This window comes from Coturnix japonica, chromosome 3, assembly GCF_054131305.1.
Source record: "Coturnix japonica strain WE chromosome 3, WE-NBRP24, whole genome shotgun sequence".
Taxonomy (NCBI): domain Eukaryota; kingdom Metazoa; phylum Chordata; class Aves; order Galliformes; family Phasianidae; genus Coturnix; species Coturnix japonica.
In genome coordinates, this window is record NC_140665.1 from 6,523,997 (window position 1) to 6,542,927 (window position 18,931).

The following is an 18,931-nucleotide window of genomic DNA, read 5'->3' on the forward strand; positions in this document are numbered from 1 at the left end:
ACACTCACCCTTGGAGGACAAGCTGCATCAAATGTTTGCCTGAGGATTTTTAGACTTGCTTTGCAGCAACATAAGGGGCTACAATGAGGAGGGAGAAAAGGAAGGAAGGAAACAGCACTAACAGAGACATGAATATCACAGAAGATAAAGAAGGAAGAGCACCAAGGTAACTGCTTGGCAAGTACAAGGTTTGGCCACCCCAGTAAGAGAAGATGCTTTTCCACTGAAATCTGGATCATCACTGACAAACATGAACCATTTATGGACAGATTATCTCCTCAAGCTTATAATGATGCTACAGGGAATGTCATATATGTAGATGACTACTTACTCAGTCCAAGCTGAGCAATCTCTTCAAGTTCAGCTTCTGTCTTTGCTGCAGCAATAGCATGAGGCAACTTCAGGGTGAATGGAAGGACATCCCTGTTGTGGAACATAAAAGTAAATGGTTTTCACAACAACATCCAAAGTTTTAAAATACTTTGTTTTCAACACAGGCTGAGATCCAGTTCCTACTTCCTCCTTGAGCTAAAGCAGGTAATGAGAGCCTTAAACAAACAGTGCATGGTGAAAATTTTACCAGTGCCAGGATTCCTTCACACTGAAAACTAGTGTGAAGTACACATGAGTTTCAAGTTCCCAGTACTCTTCTGGGGCTCACTTCCACAGCCCCTCCACCCTATATTTTCTCCTGTTGCAGCAGAGTCTCTTACATCTCCTTTTTTACAAGTATGCCAGTGAGATGCAAAATGCTATCAGCCTTAATGCTATCTTTTGAATATGCTGTTAACTGATCACCAACTTGCATACCAGTTCTCAGATTAAAAATCTAAATGAATACTTTGGCATCTACCCTAAACACTTCTAAGGTAGGATGTACCAGTCCTACTCTGCTCTGGGCTGAAAAAACATATAAGAAAGTCTTCATCTTTTCTCACATTCAGTTTCTCAAAGGGAGATGCATGAATGGTGAACAACAACACAAGCCAGATCTAGTGTAGAATGTTTCAGTTTTTAAGGGATAGAACTACTTTATCCCTGTGTACACCATGCGAGTACCAACAGCGTGCCTCTTGCCCACCTCACAGGTACTAACATACCCTCAAGCAACAGCACCTGCTAAACCAGTAGTATAAGTACCTATACATAATTAAGAGTAAATGACAGCAAATAGATTCCCATGGAATATAAAACCATCTTACCTACTAATACAGTAGAAAGCAATGAGCCTGAATAAATCAGCAAAACTTATTCCAGACCCCTCTAAGGAAAATGCTGCAAAGAAAGTTACAACAGGTAAAGAATCACACATCTATCCACTTTATCTTTGAAAAGCTTAAGTATATGTAAACATCTCTATTTCTCCCCCTAGAGTTAGTAAGTTTACACCATCAAACTTGATACTATATGGCTAATTAAGAACAAGTGTTAGGAAGAGTACATGTCATTGCTACAGCTTGTTTCAGAAATAACAGACAGACTTGGGGGTGGGTTTCTGCATTCCAAACATGTGGTCTGACTCCCGGGAAACAGATCCAGTGTTATTAGAACTGCACACATGTTTGGGGGGGAAATATTAACGACTTAGGCTTTACCTGTTTACTAAAGTGCTTAAATCTCATTGATTCCAGTGAGAAATCTCACCCAAGGACTGAAAGATATCAAGGAGAAGCTCCTACACTGACACAGGCCAAATCTTCTACCTCTGCACATGTCTGAGACCAAGGCACTGAAGAAAGATCATTTACCAAATACAACAGTGCCAGACGACAGGCATCTTATTTGGTCTTAAGACCAAATGCTGGTCCTGAAGAACTTCTACAAAGACAACTTCTACAAAGGGTTGAATATGAAGTCTTATTCTTCAGCCTAAATGAGACGGGTGAATTTGGTGCACACACAGTTCCAGTTCTGCAGGCAGAGGAATTTGTTTGAAATTCATCTCTCAAGGAAAGTACTTCTAGCGCTGCAGAAGCTTAAAATACTCAGACTGAAATCAGGCAGAGCTCCTGGCTTGGTAGAAGACAGAAGCCATGCAGAAGCTTTGGTTATGCTGGCAATGCCTCTTGGTGAGCAGAAGCAATGCAATTTTATCAGTACTCCATGCTGCAAGGTCAGCTCCCCAAAGCCATGTTCACTGATGCTGGAACCTGAAGTCTGCATGACATGAACCTGAGCAAAGTCAGGTACTCCTCTTTTACCAAACCATTACACTGAATAACAGGCCAAGCTGGCCATTCGTGTACCCAAGTAAAGGGATTTGTTTTAGGAGATGCACTAACACTGCAGGTAGTCAACAGGCAGATGATCTTGGCAGGGGGAAAGATTGTTAAGAAGGGACGTATGTTCAGATCCCAGACTGTGTTGAAAACCTCAACTAAGAATGGTGAGTAAAAAACCAGTGTATACTTCCCCCTTGTGGTAAAACTGTGCTCTTAAAAGATAACATGCATTTGCTGGAGGGTAGGGAATCAGAAGCTGATTTGTCAAAGGGTTTAAACCCACTTATTTACTTCATTTACAAAAAGGAACACAAATTTATAGACAGGGAGTACAGAATCTAAGTATAATATGAAAATATGAGGACAATTCATTGGTAGGAGACAGCATTAAAAGCCAGTGTTCCTGCACAAGTGGTTAATTACCCCTCGTTACCAATTAGTCACCAAATCAACGCCATGATAGAAACATTCCATTATTTTGTTGGCAGAAGTGCGGAGCTAATGGGGGCAATTATTTTGAAAAACAGCATCCTGTAGATGAGAATTTACTCTATCAAACAGTTTGATTATGCTCTTTGTGGCGGTTGTAGTTGACGTGGAAGAAGGAGTCATTACTTTTGGAGTGACCAACGTATGAATGTGACTGTTTTCTGCTGTGGGTTTTGCCAATTCAGACTACTCCTGGCTCATACCAGGAGGCAAATAGATGAAAATTCTTTAGAACTTACTGTATGTGCTTTCTTTTATTGCAAATTCCTTCAGGCAGGACCCAGAGTCACCTGGCAGACGCAGAGATATGACCTTCTTCAGCAGCTTTGAAGATTTCCTAACCAAAAATATCTGTTGTAGAGAAAGGAAAGAGATAGATACAATTTTAGCTTCATCACGGGTGCCTTAATAGTGACAGATCTGACTACAGAAGGAACTGTAATAATCTCATGATCACTGATATTCTTTATAACACACCTCATAATTTAATTCAATTCAATACAGGAATCTACCAGATCCAACAGGTTGGTGCAAAACAGCAGTCAGCAGTTTAGAAAAGCATTTCATCTTGCTGTAACAGATACATAACACCAAGTTTATTATGGCCTTTTGTGAGCTCCCTAGTTTAACACAAAGCAACCCCCAGGTTTGAAGTCAAGCTGCAGAATCTGGGGGACACTGAAGGAGTACTGCTGTGTTACAGCAGCCCATTCATGCAATTCTTGCACCAGGATACAAAAGCAGGCCACCAGCCTTTTCTAAGCAGGGAGGGCCTGGTTTCCATTACAGCACCCTAACATAGGCACTAGTCAAGGACACAATCCTTGTTCTTAATCTCTCCGTATGGTGGAAATGCATCTGTTACAACACTGATCCAACTCCAGCGCTCTAATTGTAGCGGTCTCAGCTGCAGAGGACCCCTAACTATTCCCAAGGCCAAATTCATCCAGCTGCCAACCACTCAGGAAGCTTTCACTTGACGACATCTAATGCACGCACAGAAGCAGCTTTGTGGGTGTTGGTTTGGTGGTGGATATTTTGGTGTTGCTTGTTTTAATGCAGTGTGTGAATGTGCATTTACTTGCCTGTGCACGTAAGTTTTGTTTTACAACAAGCAGCTGTATCAATAAAATGCAATGATCTTCCTACCCCAGGAGGCTGTGCACGCAGAATTTCTGTGGCCTCGGCATCATTCAGACCAAGCTGGAGCCACACAGGGTGAGTATGGAGAAGCTTGTCCAATATACTCAGCTTGTTGGATAGGCTGTCATATCCAGAGTCCCGAGGGCAGCCTTTTACATCCTTTTTCTCTGGAGAGGCATTATCCATGTTCTTTACTAGACTGTGAAGAAACAAAGTTATATGTCAGTCTCTTAAAACAGTCACTCAGTTCAGCAAACATGGAGATCAACAAAACTAATGGCACTGCTGGCAGCCTAGCCAGTTATTTCTTGTATTTAAAACCGATATCATTAGTATGCATATTCTCTTATCAGTATGATTTCACTCTTTCACTTACCCCCCAGTTTAACAGCTAATTTTAAGATAAGCTCTAGCATTCTTCTATGAGCTTGCCATAGTTCAGCAATCACTTTGAATGGATACAGATATACATGCCTATGTAAACTACCCCAGTTAAAACACTCCTGAAGCTGCTGTTAGAGTACAGATAAGAGCTAAGCAAATCAGATACCAAGTCAGAAAAGACATCAGGAGCCGAGGGTTCTTCTGCCATCACAGGAGGCCCTGAACAGCAGAGGGAAATGCAGCTGCATCTCCCTGCTGCAAACTGACTCAGCTCTTCTATTTCAGACAGGCAGGAAACATATTATGCCAGCTACTGTTACCAGAGCAAGTGCAGAAGATGCTTCACAAACACAGTAGCACTGAACTATAAAAAACAAACAAAACAAGGATGACAACAACAAAAAAAATCCAATAACTTAAAGTCTTGTCTGGTGTTTTCTAGCACTTGGAAGCATCTTACAGCATCTAGGGACAGGGCTATAGAGGGAAACTATAGGGGTGAGAGCTGCTTGATCTTTTAGATTGCATGAGAACATTCGATACTTCATTACCTGGATCACCTATACACCTTCTCCCTTCCTTTTTTTCTCATTTCTGTTTGCTCACTTATGATATAACACCTTCAAGACTTGCAAGGCATCTATAAGACCTTCCCTCCCTAAGTGCCAAAAAGCTACCAATATGCCTTGCAGGGACACAGAATAAACAGAAAAATTGTGTTCAGAAGAGAATTAGTATTTACACATTATGACAAGGCACTGAAACTGCCACAATAGCAGTTCTAGGTTTTGTTTTCGACTACAGTCCCAGCAGAACCCAGCACTGTAGCACATGAAACTCCACAAAGTCAGCTCATGAATTGCAGCAGTGCTTTCATGAGCAGGATCTCCAGGAAATACTGTGCAGAAACTTCCCACTCACCTTCAGAATAGGTTACAGCCAGCAATGCTACAGACCAGAGATAGCTATGGCAAAATGAGTTATGCACAGACTCTGGCTGCAAGTTTAACTGCCCAAGAGATGGAAACTAAACATGCTGTACAGGGAATCTGTGAGAGGAAAACAACTTTGCCTACGAAAAAGAATTGCATCACATGTAGAGGAAGGTGCAAAACTGTTATCAGTTACAAGGCCAGGTGCTGCTTGTTACCAAGAAAACTGAAGTTAGTCAGAGTTTGCAGACAAACCCAGGTCACAGTGCTCCTCTCCCATATGGGTGGCTTACTGTTGTCAAACACACCCAAAGTTCTACAGATCCAAATTAGAATTTGAACAAGGAGTTGCCAGGTTCTGTGGTTACCAGGGCGCACAGCCCTTCCCTTGTGCTCCCCTTCATGGAGAAACATACTGCATGAGTTTGTCATCTCTTTGACTCCAGTATTATTTAGACTGGGATTTGTGCATTACTTCTCTGGAAACAACAGTATGGAAAGAAGAACCACATGAAATCCTCATGATCATCTGATTCGCTGAAGTGTACAGGATAAGAAGCTGCTGTGACCTCTGTGCACCAATACAACACACTGCATTGTGCAGCAATTCCATTGCTGATGGTGGTTGTGATGGTGCTCTGTGTTTGTTTGCTTTGTTTCACGCTAACTCCCAGAAACAGGCAGCAAAAAAAGGATAAAGAAATGGTTGAATCCTAGAATTAGGATTGATCTCTGAAACACACATCTGGATCACATAACTAAAGTCAGTGCTGCTGTTCAGCCCTACCTGAGATCTCCCTTTGTCTGCATCTCTGTGCCTTGCTCTTACTGGTTAAAATCCAAACTGGGACCCCTCCAGACTTTCTGCTTTGACAGACACTGGCCCAGAAGAGATTTCTCCCTCTTTGGGAGTATAGTCACAGTGACGGTGCTTAGACACACATCCCACCACTATGACCAACACTGTTCCATGGCTTTGTAGACTTACATTTAAGCAGCTCTACGAATTACCTCTGCTCTCCCTATGAAAGGTGAGATAATTCACCTGCCCCTCTGCAAGCATGAGGAGAGTTGAGGGAAGGACCTAGATAACCACATCTGCTTCCCCACTATGGAGGAAGCTGGTTATCAGCACGACCTTGGGCTTAGCACGTCATCCCTAACACGTTCATTAGCCAGGTTGAAAGGGTTTGTGCATAGAGAGGGGGGTGGTCAGGGTCAGAGACTGGGTTGGATACAACAATAAAGATCACGAGTTACAGTTGCTCAGCAGAGGAGCTTAACAAGCATTGCTTGCCAAGGTGGAAAGGTTTGGAGGCCAAGCTGTGCTGTGAAGGTTCATTACTCTCCCATCCCAATGTTATGCAGCAATGAGGAATATTTCGCCTGTCTCCACCCCCGTCAGGAGCGCAAAGAGAACAGCAGTAGACAGATAAAGAGAACCATCCTAATAATGCAAAGGGAACCTTGGTCCAGCTCCCAGTGTGACTCCTGACTACAAGTGCCTGGTAAATGCTGCAGTCTAGCAGGGTTTAATTTCACCAGCCAAATCATAGTGAGCATTAGATGGGAGAGGGCACTAAGCCTCTGAGGACTATCTCCCATGCCTCGATAGCTGGATTGTCATGTCCTTCCACATCCTGTTACAGCTGAAGGGATGAGACAGCTGCTGAGGAAAAGGTTGCTGAATGCCTACATACCCGTTAATGATAGCAATATCATTACCACAATACCTGTCAGCACTGAAAAGAGACTAACACAGAGTTACCAAGATGAGCAAGGGACTGCAGCATCTCCCCTATGAGGAGAGGCTGAGAGAGCTGGGACTTTATCCTAGAAAAAAGGATACTCAGGACATCTCATTAACATCCATATAAACCCAAACAGAGGGTGCAGTGAACACGGAGCCAGGCTCTGCTCAGTGGTGCCTAATGGCAGCAAGAGGCAATGAGTACAAACAGGAACATAGAAGACTCTCGGTATTGCTTGCTCTCAGTATGACTTGTGTCACAGTCATCAAAAGAGGAGGCATCTCCAAAGTATCACCAGGGGGGCCCTACCTCAGGAAGTCACCACACACAGCTCACTGAAGCTGCAGACATGAGGCTTCATGGACCTGTTCTTTGTGTGCTTATTCCTCTGAACACAATCAAGACATTACACAAACCTAGAGCTATCCAGAGCTATCCCACTTGTGTATGGATATAAGCAAAGGTAAAATATGAGCAAGAACAACACACGTTCCTTCCGGGCCAAATTTATCCAGATGAAAATGCAAATGTTTTACATAACATGAATAATTTAAGTGTAATGCAGTGAGGTTTTAGCACACTTCAATAGTATTTATAGAAACAATAGGAAGAAAGTTTAAAAACCCATGGATGTAATTCTAAACAACCAGCCTTTACCCATTTTGTGAAGCCAACCAGGCTCTGGTGGTAACACTATGTTACAAGATGCATCTCCCGTTATTTTAAACCTTACAAAAATGCACTGATTTAACTTATTAAAAACAAACAAACATGAAAGATGCAAATAAATGAGCTAAAAATCCATATTCCACCGAAGTGTCAGCTTGTAACAGTCTATTTTACTTACTAACCAGAGAACATAAATAAATTGCAGCATTGTGAGTTGAATCTTCACAAATCCATCTGAAGCAACGGGCCACTGTTAATCTGTACAGTGTGAAAGTAAAGCTCGTTGCCATAAGAAATGGGAACAACATCAGTAGCTTCCTCCTTTGACCATTCATCTGCATGGCAGGCTTGCCTCAAGAAAGCAGAAGTGAAGCTCAGCTGATTTATTAAAGATATCAAGGAAAACCCAGAACAATTCAATCTCTGCGCATTTCTTCTGCACAAATTCCTTTATGAAGAGCAAGGTAATCTCCACCCTTTGTTTCCAGGATGGAATGTGCCAGGAAAGAAAGTGCAAGGATATAAGGCACCCAAGAGAACAGCACAATGAAAGCATTCCTGTCACAGCACACCATCAAAAACCATGAGAATAAGCACTGAAATCACCTTCGCAAATCTTCAGGCTCATCTTCCACTGTGACATCTGTCTGAACCATCTCCTGTTTCAGTTCTCCGATTTCTGAGGCAATTGTGTCAATGAGCTGGAAAGGGACAAAAACAGCATGACGTCAAGCAAGTGGAAGAGGCGTGGAAAAGAAGCCTGGCTAAGCTTAGTCACCACAGATTACAAACTTCTTTTTTTGTTTAATCACATCCTATTTGAACTTCCCCTAGCAAAGGAAAAAGGGTTGGAAACAATCATTCTTGAAGGAAGTGTAATTCCTGTTGGCTTTTTTTTTGCCTGTATAAAATTTTCCAGGCTGGTCAGTCTTGTTGTTTGTTTTCTTTAAAGCATTTTAGATCTGTAGCCTCCACAATCAGATTACACAACAGCCTACATAGTAAGTCACCTGATCAATTGTAGCAGCAACTGAAAGCAATTTGATTTCTTGGATAAACAGAAAAGATTCAGAAGAGTTCCAACCATTAGCTATTTCAGAAGAAACTCTGAGCTACCATTACAGTATTTTGGCAGGTGAAAAGTAACAAAGCCATAAGCAAATGGGAGCTGCTTTCCACATTAGGCGTTGGACTGAACTCAAACAGAGAACTACATAACACTTCAGTGCAGATGGAACACAATCCTACTGAACACAAAACTCATTTTAAAGTAGGAAAAATTAGCATTTAGGCTGCACATTGAGAACTGTAGCACTGGTTGGCCAGATGCCTGGGAGGTGCTTTGGTGGGAACACAGCAGAAATCACGGACAGGTATACCCTCCTTTGGGTAAGGAACTGGCTAGATGGTGGTGGTTAGTGGAGTTAAGTCCAGCTGGTGACCTGTTACAAGTGGTGTCCCCCAGGGGTCGGTACTAGGGCCCATCTTGTTTAATATCTTTACTGATGACCTAGTTGGGGGGGATTGATGTACCCTCAGTAAGTTTGCAGATGACACCAAGATGGGAAGGTGGTGTTGATCTGCCTGAGGGTAGGGAGACCCTTCAGAGGGACCTAGATAAGCTGGATCGCTGGGCTGAGGTGAACGGGATGAGGTTCAACAAGGCCAAGGTAATGGGAGGATGGTTGGATTAGATGACCTTGTAGGCCCTTCCCAACATTGTGATTCTATGACCCCCAGGTACGGGGCACCCACAGCTCTCTGGACAGCAGTGCCAGGGCATCACTACCACCTGAGTAAAGAATTATCTCCTAAATAACCTAAATATTCTCCCTTTTGGTTTAAAACCATTCCCCTACTTCTATCACTTTCTACTTGTGTAAAAAGTTGGTCACCCTCCTGCTTATAAGCTCTCTTCCAAGTACAGGAAGGCTGCAATAAGGTCTCCCCAGAGCCTTCCCATCTCCAGGCTTAATAAACCCACCTCCCTTGGCCTTTCTTCATAGGAGAGGCGCTCCAGCCCTCTGAGCATCTTTTGACTCTTCACTAGGCCCTCTCCAGCAGTTCTACATCTTTCTTCTGCGTGTGTTCTTGCAATTAACTGACACACAGTGATACATCAGCACCTGACAAGTTATTTCCTATCAAATACCACAAAGTGAAAGAATATATGACCTAATTTGACCCCGAGCCACAAAATAAGACAGTGGGAAAGACGAGTGGCATGGATGAATAGAGAGCTATCCTTGAGGCTCTGGGAATAAGAGACTCTACCTCTTGTGGAAGAAGGGATGGGCAACTCAGAGAGTGCAGAGAAGTTAAGATGTGTAGAGAAAAAAGTCAGAAAGGCAAAAGCCCAGCTTGAAGTCAACATGGAAATAATTAGGAGGCATTACTCTTAGACTGACCCACGTGGATGAGACCTGAGCCTTAAATATCTGCCTGCAACAGATTTCTTCAGAACTCTGAAGTAAATACACCCTTGCTATGCTACAGAAAGAAGAGGCCTTTTATAAAAGGAAATGCATCTTAAAGCATGTTATCAGTTCAGGTAGTATAAAAACAATTAAGCAGAACTAAAATCAAGCAGAACTTAAATAATATGCTAACTAGCTACTCTGGTGTCTATTTTTTTTCTTTTTTATTACTGACAAGGCACTGTTCTGTAAGTTAAAAAGAAACAGTACCATCACTGTAAACCCAAACAATGACTCAGACAATATGAGTTCACATAGTATCACAGTAAGATACTCCCTAACCAAACCTATCCTAAACATTAGATTCCCACAAATACCCATGCACTAACTGTTGACGTTCCTAAAATCCATGAATGAAATAATGGCATGCAAGCATCTTAAAACCACAATATTTCCTTTCATCAAGCAATGCTTACTGTCAGCTGATTCTTCATTCAGCAACACTGATCCAAGCTTTTAGAAACTGGCAGCAGCGACAATGTAATTTCCATATACTGACCACAAACATAACTCACCATAGCTTTTCAGTCTTCTTTCAGCATCTCATACATCTCAATTTTACATCCCCCAGGATGTCTCATAAACAGCAAAAATCAGAGCATGCTCTGAGCTGCAATACATTCATTAGAAGCAATGCACTCTTGAGGTGCAACAGTCTGAGGGTGACACACATTACTGCTGAGCATCTCAGAAAGCACAGAATGAGAAACAGAGTAGGTCTAGCATAGCTACAAAGCTCTTTTACTCATTCAACTCCTGAAGACCCTCCCAGTTTGAAGAGGGAACCACCTCTCGTTGTCTGTACTGAAGTGTAAAAAAGCTTGTAAATAGCATCAATGAAGCCACTGTCTTTCTTAGAGCACATTAAAGGAGCCAAGGCAGCCAGCGCAGAATGTTTCCAAGCTCCACACCCTCCAGCGGCTAAGGAGCAAAAGGTAAGATCAGTGTTTCTAATCTGGGAAGAGAGCACGGGCTGAAGGCAACACGAGACAATATCAGAAGGACAAAGGAGCCCTAGCACTTACCTCCTTCCTGCCAGCCTCTCATTTTTCATTTTTCCTGGAGGCCTGTATCCTCTTGGCATGTCAACTTTTACTTCCTGTTTTGCTAAGCTGAGTGTAGCAGCCCTCCACAAGCACCCTGTGTAATGAGGTGGCGAAGAGCCAGCAATGAGCCAAAAGGGGGATGCTATTTCTGGACTCCTCCATACCTCTATATACATCTACATATCCTGCTATGTGGCTGCAATTTTAGTTATTTTGCACAGGGAAGTATTAATTTTCAAATCACTAACACTATTCACCACCTTATTTATCCATACCAACAGAGTATCAACTGATACTTGGTCTGGGAGAGAGAAAAGCTTCAATGCTGTAAAACTTCGGATGCCAGTTCAGTTCAGCTTGACAACTGGATGAGAAGGAAGTCAGTAAAAAAGATGCTTGTCAGAGACATAGTCTGTGGTAAAGCAAGGAACAGAACATCTCTGTGGCCATTGGCAAGCTTTTCAGGCCCAGAACTGACCAGCTTAACTCCATCCCCACTTCCCTTTTACAACTTTTTGTTGCAGCCTTCATCAGTTGTGAGTACTCGATATAAAGACTTGGGAGAATTTACACTATAGACAAACAAACTGTCACTCTGTAAGATGGAGATAGAGCTTTCCTGGTGTAATAACAGCTGATCATGAGAGAAATAAGAGATGGTTGGAGGCTACAGCAAGTGGAATTATTTCAGAACCAAAAAAAAAGGAATTTTGAGTAACTACACGCATGGTGAACAGGAGGTACACAAGAGAGCTATTCCAGCATTGATTTTCTAACACAGAATTACTTACACAAGGAGGTATCAATGCACCGCAGAAAAGTATTTGAAGATTTGCTTACAGTCCCACTGACATCATTCTTCCTTCAGCGCATGCTTAAGTGACAACCTAGAAACATTCTTCCTGGCTGAGACCATTTCTTGCTATGATTTGGAAGTACAACTGGTCACTGAAAAATCACTCAGCAAAACTGAGAAGCAGCTCCTGTCCCCAAATGACTCCTGTTTCTTGCTGACTGCACAGAACTGAGTGAGCAAAAGAGGAAAACACATTCTTGTTGCAGTTTTTCTCATTGGTTTCCTAAAGATTGGCCTGGTAAGGTTGACTTAAGATAAGGAAAACGTGAATCACACAAAACGAACATTTTGTCGCATATGTGTCACTGCAGCAGGACAATGAAGGCACTAACATAGCAGCAGTCCTGCACAGTGCAGTGGTGGTGATTACAGCTCTTTGCACTGAGGGTACTGGCTGCCACAACCATATGGTTCCTGACCTGCTCTCTAGGAGTACATGGTGTTCAGCTGTATCCACACAGCGCATGTGGAAGTTTTGTTAACTACACAGGAGATCAATTTAGTCTTTTTCTCTGGAAGGAAATCTTACCTAAAGCTTTCTCTGCAAATAACTCCTGCATTGCCATCAGACCTCCCATATTATACATACATAAAACAGTTTCTCACGGAGTGCTCAAGGTCCCATTTTCCAGCAATAACAAGGTTAAAAATAAGATATCATCTTATTTATAACATCCAGAGGAAAAAACACACTTCTGAAGAGCTCCAGGGAGCATGTGAAGGACAGATTCTGCTTCAGTGGAGAATTCTACTTTCCTGAGCACCACCTCAAATTCAGAGAGGACATGCCCATGCCCTCTGGTGTTTCCTAGGGGTGCTGGGAAAGGAGTGTGTATACTGCATTCTTTCCTTCCTGGGTCACTTCATACATTCCCAGGCTTTAGCTCTGTTCTACAATGAAAAGGAACTGGGGGGGGAGACAGAAGGACTCTTCCCTTAAACTTTCTTACTGGAATATGTTGTAGTAGGCACACTGTAAGCCACAACACCTCAAAACAGCTTCCAGAACACTGAAACAATACACACTTACTTCTGTTTTTTATCTATTGATACAACATCAAGGCCAGAACAGAACTAACTCACAGTCCCTGCGTCACACGGGAAAACCAGGCTGAGTATCTTAAGAGAGGGAGGATCAGATTTCCTTTAAGTATGTAGGCACCTGAAGACAACAATATGGCACTGGATTTTTGAGAGTACAGTGGTGAGCACTAGTTTCATACAAAGCCATATACTTTACATTTTATATAGGTCTGTTAAGTTAAAAATCTCAGATAGTGAAGAACAATGCAAATTAAGGTAAGTTCTGTCAGGAAAAGTGACGTCTGTCTTCATTTTATTCATCAAAGAGATTAAGACATTTTACTGCAACCTAGAAAAGAAGGAACCTTATTGCTTCCAACCAAACACACCTCCTCCTACTGGAATAAATTCAATATCCTATTTACCTTAAAGAAACTTCCTCTTTTGTCCCGGCAATGAGCTTTCATCGTCAAAGACGACATCGTCCCTGGGAAGACTCCAGTGAATGCCTTGAACTCCTAGAAGCAGAGACATTTTTCACAGTTAGTCCAGTTTGAAGGAAGTTCCTTCTTACACCACAGAAAGGATCACAGCAAACCTTCTGCCAAAAACAGTGCCAGGGCCCTTATATATCCTTTTCATCTCTTATAGGTCCATGAATTGCTTCAAAAAAAGACAAAGCTATTTGAAGCTTCATGTTTCTTTCCTTTCTTCACAGCTGATCCTGTAGTTCTGAATAGAGTGCAATGTGCTCATTAAAGAAGAATGCTAAAACATAACGATTGCTTTGTTTGTTTGCCCGACCTCAGCCTGAAGCACAAACAGAACAAGATAATAGATGTGAATACAACCCACTCCCAAGTACTGAAGTATTAGCAGGGCTGGAAAGGAAGAAAATATCACCTAATGGAGAGAAAAGACTTCGCGGTGAATTAGAAGAGCATCCCCCAAAACCCTGCCTGAGGTTATTAAAATGCAATTAAATCTGAGATTTCTGCCCGAAACAGGACCTGATGGTGCAGCTAGGAATAAGCTATTTTCTCATTATGAAAAGGACCACAATGCTCATCTCCTTTCAACCCCCCTGCTACGTGCAGGGTCACCAACCAGCAGCCCAGGCTGCCCAGAGCCGCATCCAGCCTGGCATTGAATGCTTGCAGGGATGGGGCATCCACAGCCTCCTTGGGCAACATGTTCCAGTGCATCACCACACTCTGGGTGAAAAACTTCCTCCTCTGTGCTTTTCCACTGATGCTACTTAAGCAATGTTATTACCACCGGTATGACCATAGCTGTGTGCCTCAGCCAAGCTCAAGGCCTTTCTCATCTCAGCTCTCTATGGAGTTGATGAATTTATCCATTTTAGAAACTGACACTACAGTCACATAAGTTGACGTGTGTCTCCTTCATAGACAGAAGGGGAAAACTGCAATCATGCAAAGCCCTAAACTCCATGACAGCAATTTTGCCAGAGAACAGCCTCACGAAGCAGAAGTTAGACTGGGTTAAATCCACATGAGGGCGTAAGACAGAGCTCTGCCACTGCAGCAAGAAAACAAAAGAGGAAGCGCACAGAATAACACAGTGTCATATTAACTCTCTCAACTAATCAGAAAACCACACCGTTCTCTCAACGGTTTCAGGTCTTCTACAAGCACCAGAGAAACTGTTGCCATATCCTTCTCCCACCTCAGACGGGGCATCCAAAAACAGCTGCAGAAAAGCACACTTCTTGCCAGGAGGCTTCTCTACACAACGTTCTGCTTCTCACACCTCTGTGGATCCAGAGCAGCCTGATCCCAAGGCCTGCTGGCTTCCTACCATAGAGCACTGCCTTCCTGTAGCTAATTCAGGATGAAGCTTGCGTGTCCCAACAACGAGACAAGGCAGGGGAAAGGAATGACTTGCCTGCTTGGCTAATTCCTCGGAAATACAACACTATAAACAACATCCCTCTGGGAATGCTGATGCCCACACAAGCCTGTGTAAGCCCTTTCATTTTTCATGTCCTTCTCCTGCTTTTCACTTACATGGGAATGCCAGAGCACCATTTGGGTGCCTGAATGTAATTGAGCCTTCTGACTTGTCCAAACAGCTCCTGCTTTGCTCCCTCACACAGTTTTATCTGGTATTTTATCCATGGTTGCACTTAACCTCTCTAGCTCTGATTTCCACTCAGGATCCTTTCCTCCTTTCAGCTACTCTGCTGCCCAGACATTGCTCACAGTTTAATTCTCTCAAACTAATCTTGCTTTTCCAAGACAACATATCCTATTTTCTTTAGCTGAACTCACAGCAAAGATGAGACAGCCTATATTGCTCCCTGGAGCCAGAAAGAAAAGGTAGCTGAGGAACTCCAAGTCCCCACCTGTCATAAAGTCATTAGAGCTGGAAAAGACCACTAAGACCAGCTAGTCCAACCATCAACCCATCATCACCATGCCCACTAACCATGTCCTACATGTTCCACCAGCTCAGTTTCCTAACTGTACTGACTCTAACTACCACATTTGTGTTAACTACCACATTTGATCTCTGGGGCAACCCAACTAGATCCCACAGGGGAGAAGAATCCCTATTTGCATGCACTGACAGAGGAAAGGCTCTGGAATGCCATCACTGTTATCCTCTCCCTGTGCTAGACCCAAATTAAAAGAGCACCCATTGACTTTGCTTTCTCCTAACCTACCAGTCTTAAGAAGCATGTCAGCAAACATCCTACATGAATACTGGAAGAACTTTCTCCTGTTATGTGCATGCTTGTATCTGATTTACATACATATCAGAAGTGGGTGGATCAGAGAACACAGAGGTATCAAAGCAGATTCCTCAATCCATTGTGGGCACTTCATCAGCAGGATACACATTTTTGTGCCGTAAACACAAACTTTTCCTAATGGAGACTGGCTGCCCTCACTCATTCTATTTGTAAATGCCATACAATGATTGGGCACAGACAATCAGCAATGGTCAGATGGTGTCAGAAGAATAACACTCACTCATAGCTGTCAGTGTGGTTCCTGTTTTCCACTTCCAATAGCAGGGTAGAGACTGAAATATCAGTCCACCTACTATCTCACAACAGAAAGACTAGAAACGGGGAGCTAGGTATGGCCTACTACACAAGCACTTGACAGCCTACAGTGAATAGCAATCAAATTATAATAGCAATTAATAAACATATAGTATTAAAAAAGTTAGGAATTAAGACAGGTGCAATTTTAGTGAAGCCATTTTCTGAGTTAGAAGATTCACATTTACACACATGTGACTCTTCCCCCTACCTATAAAATGTGGAAGAATATTTCTAAATCACAGTCCTATGCCTGAGAATGAGGTAAGAGAGATCTACAGAACCTCAGCTGGCCAACAAATGTAGGCATCCTCACGCATTTTGCTTTCCTGTTCTTAGTGCATTTGTGCTTCCCCACGGAGAGGGCTGCATTCATTTACGACCCACAAAGCTCTGGTTTGTCTAATTACTCTGACCTTATCTGGCTCTTGGCAAAATCAACCTTTTCCTTTTGAAAGTATTTCCTTTGAGAAGCTAACTGAAAGCCTTCTTCCAAGGACACACAGATATGTTGAGCACAGTATTGCTTTGAAAAATCTATCAAATAAGAGCCTCAGTCTAAAAGCTATCGCCAGTGCCAGGATTTTGCAGACCTCTCAACTCAAACATTGCATTGTGTTAGCACAGCTGTATCCACAAGCAAAAGAAGTGAAGGGATTATGCAAAAAGGATTCTAACTTCCATCATTCTTCTGACTGCAGAAAGGGGTTTCAGTCATTTCTCCTTTCAGATAGCGCAAGAGCACATTATTTGTGCTCGTATGAAACAAATGGTGCATACAGAGAAAATGATAAGTCAGTACTCATGCAGTGTCATTTTTCATCTCGTCATTTAATTAAAGTGGTTTGGAGAAAAAAGAAAAACAGAAATAACAAATAACCCCTGATTAACCTTTTGTTTCTGCCCATAACGAACATAAAAATCTTCACCATACACGTATCACAGAATCATGGAATGGCCTGGGTTGAAAAGGACTGCAGTGGTAGTTCAGTTCCAACCCCCTGCTGTGTGCAGGGTCACCAACCACCAGCCCAGGCTGCCCAGAGCCACAGTCAGCCTGGCCTTCAATGCCTGCAGGGATGGAGCATCCACAGCCTCCTTGGGCTGTTCCAGTACATCACCACTCTCTATGTGAAAAACTTCCTCCTAATATCCAACCTAAACCTCCCCCGTCTCAGTTTAGAACCATTCCCCCTTGTCCTATCACCTCATAAACAGCTGTAAAGAAGACACGTAGGCAGAAGGGCTATGAGTGACCTCTTGCAGTACTTTCCAGGAAGCAATGCTCTGTGAGTAACCAAAGAGGAAGCAGAAGTACACAACGCTCCCATCACCAGCGAACGATGCTTACAGCTCTACAAACCTGCATCTCACAAAGCACTTTGCAAAATTCAAAGCACAATATCTCCAATGAATATCCCCATCTTGATTGAAGCTGTGTACCTTAATAGATTGGTTTAAGGAAGTTACAACTCTTCCCTTGAAGAAAGAAGAAGAATAGGTTGTAGGAACAAAGCAGAATTAAATGATCTGCAAACACTTCAGTCTGTGAAATAAGGTTAATTCACATCACAACTGCTGACATTGCTCCTCTCAGGCAATTAACAGTACAGGGCAAATGCAGCTTCCTCAGCAGGGCTGCCTTTGGCTTTGTTTTGTTCAAGATCCATACCAGGACAGGCACTCAGATAGTTTACATACACAACAAGAATTACAGAAGAGCAGCCAAGTCACGGACTTCACTGTGGCTCTGTCTCACTATGTTATAAGCCAGTAAGTATCAGCAACTGCTTAAGGAATTCCTATTTGGACACACTTGGATATGCAGGGGCTGTCAGCCAGTGCACGCATCAGGGGCTGTTAAATTGTTCTAACCCAAAATGGAAACAGCCACTGCCAAATTTATAAACTGATCTTTCTACATCTGGTTTCAGCTAGTCATCACTCCTGCCCCAACCAAGTTCTTTGCTTGCAGGATTATTATTTTCCCTTTGATTTGAGATCCTGCTCATTGGCAGCCTTTTAAGATACTAGAGGATAAAGAGGAACAACTTTGAACTTGTTTTGGCACAGCACTCTCAGGAGAGGGTTTATGTCTCACTAGATTTTGGATAGATCCACTGTCTCACAGCTGTCTGCCCACTATCTGTGCTGAAGGCAAATGTACAAAGGAGAGCACCTGAAAACTCCACTGGAAAAGCACTGCTGCTTAGATCTGACTGCCACCACCGCAACAGACACTGTATCACTCTTTCCAATAGGAGCACACAGTTGGGCAAACACCAAATCCCTCAGCAAAGCCAACCCTTCAGCTCTGCTGAACATGGCACACTATCAAGAGGATTGTGTTTGCTGGTAGTGCTGTCTCTTTGCTTCCCCTCCAGTTTCCTCACCCTCCTCTCTTCCAGCAGACAACCTCTTCCTGCTCGCTCCTGTGGCATACTTTCCACGTTACTGAAAAGGAATAAAAACCAAAGTCATTTCCTTTGGCACAGCACTTAAGAGTGAAGGATACTACCATGCTTCTTACAAAAGAATGATTGTATGCTGATATATTTGTGTCTTGTTTTGCTTGTAGACATAGGAAAGAAATACATTTAAAGACTGGCATAGGTTTGGGTAACCTTTCAGGAGGTTCAGTCATCTCAAATTCCCTGGTCTGTCTTAGAAAACTACAGTTTCTTGCAGTATCTCGATTCCTCACTGAGGATGATCAGTTCAGCTTTATGCACTGAGGTATTGGGATGCAAAGCTTTGGCCTTTACTATCTCATCTTGAGTCACTACAGCATAATCTGCTTCTTGAATCCCCTCCCTCACAAAGTTGCTGCCATCAACAACCAGCTCCCTGGTCACATCTTCAAAGA

General features: G+C 42.8%; 1 protein-coding gene across 10 annotated transcripts in view; it reads right to left on the reverse strand.

The window, feature by feature from the left end:
• The window catches only part of RIN2 (Ras and Rab interactor 2), a 44,617-nt gene that overhangs the window by 15,663 nt on the left and 10,023 nt on the right, over positions 1-18,931 (reverse strand). For 3 of the 10 annotated variants that reach the window (XM_015856638.3, XM_085542421.1, XM_085542420.1), the window contains 6 exons: positions 13,418-13,510; positions 8,197-8,291; positions 3,861-4,053; positions 2,951-3,062; positions 1,203-1,275; positions 332-423 (listed from right to left, as the gene is read on the reverse strand). In XM_015856638.3, the coding sequence (XP_015712124.2) occupies positions 332-423; positions 1,203-1,275; positions 2,951-3,062; positions 3,861-4,053; positions 8,197-8,291; positions 13,418-13,474 (622 nt within the window). In that variant the 5' untranslated portion in view covers positions 13,475-13,510. Of the gene's footprint in view, positions 1-331; positions 424-1,202; positions 1,276-2,950; positions 3,063-3,860; positions 4,054-7,772; positions 7,938-8,196; positions 8,292-11,092; positions 11,208-11,904; positions 12,138-13,417; positions 13,511-18,458; positions 18,520-18,931 lie in introns of all 10 variants that reach the window. The other 7 variants (XM_032443309.2, XM_085542424.1, XM_015856637.3 and 4 more) reach the window with 5 other exon arrangements.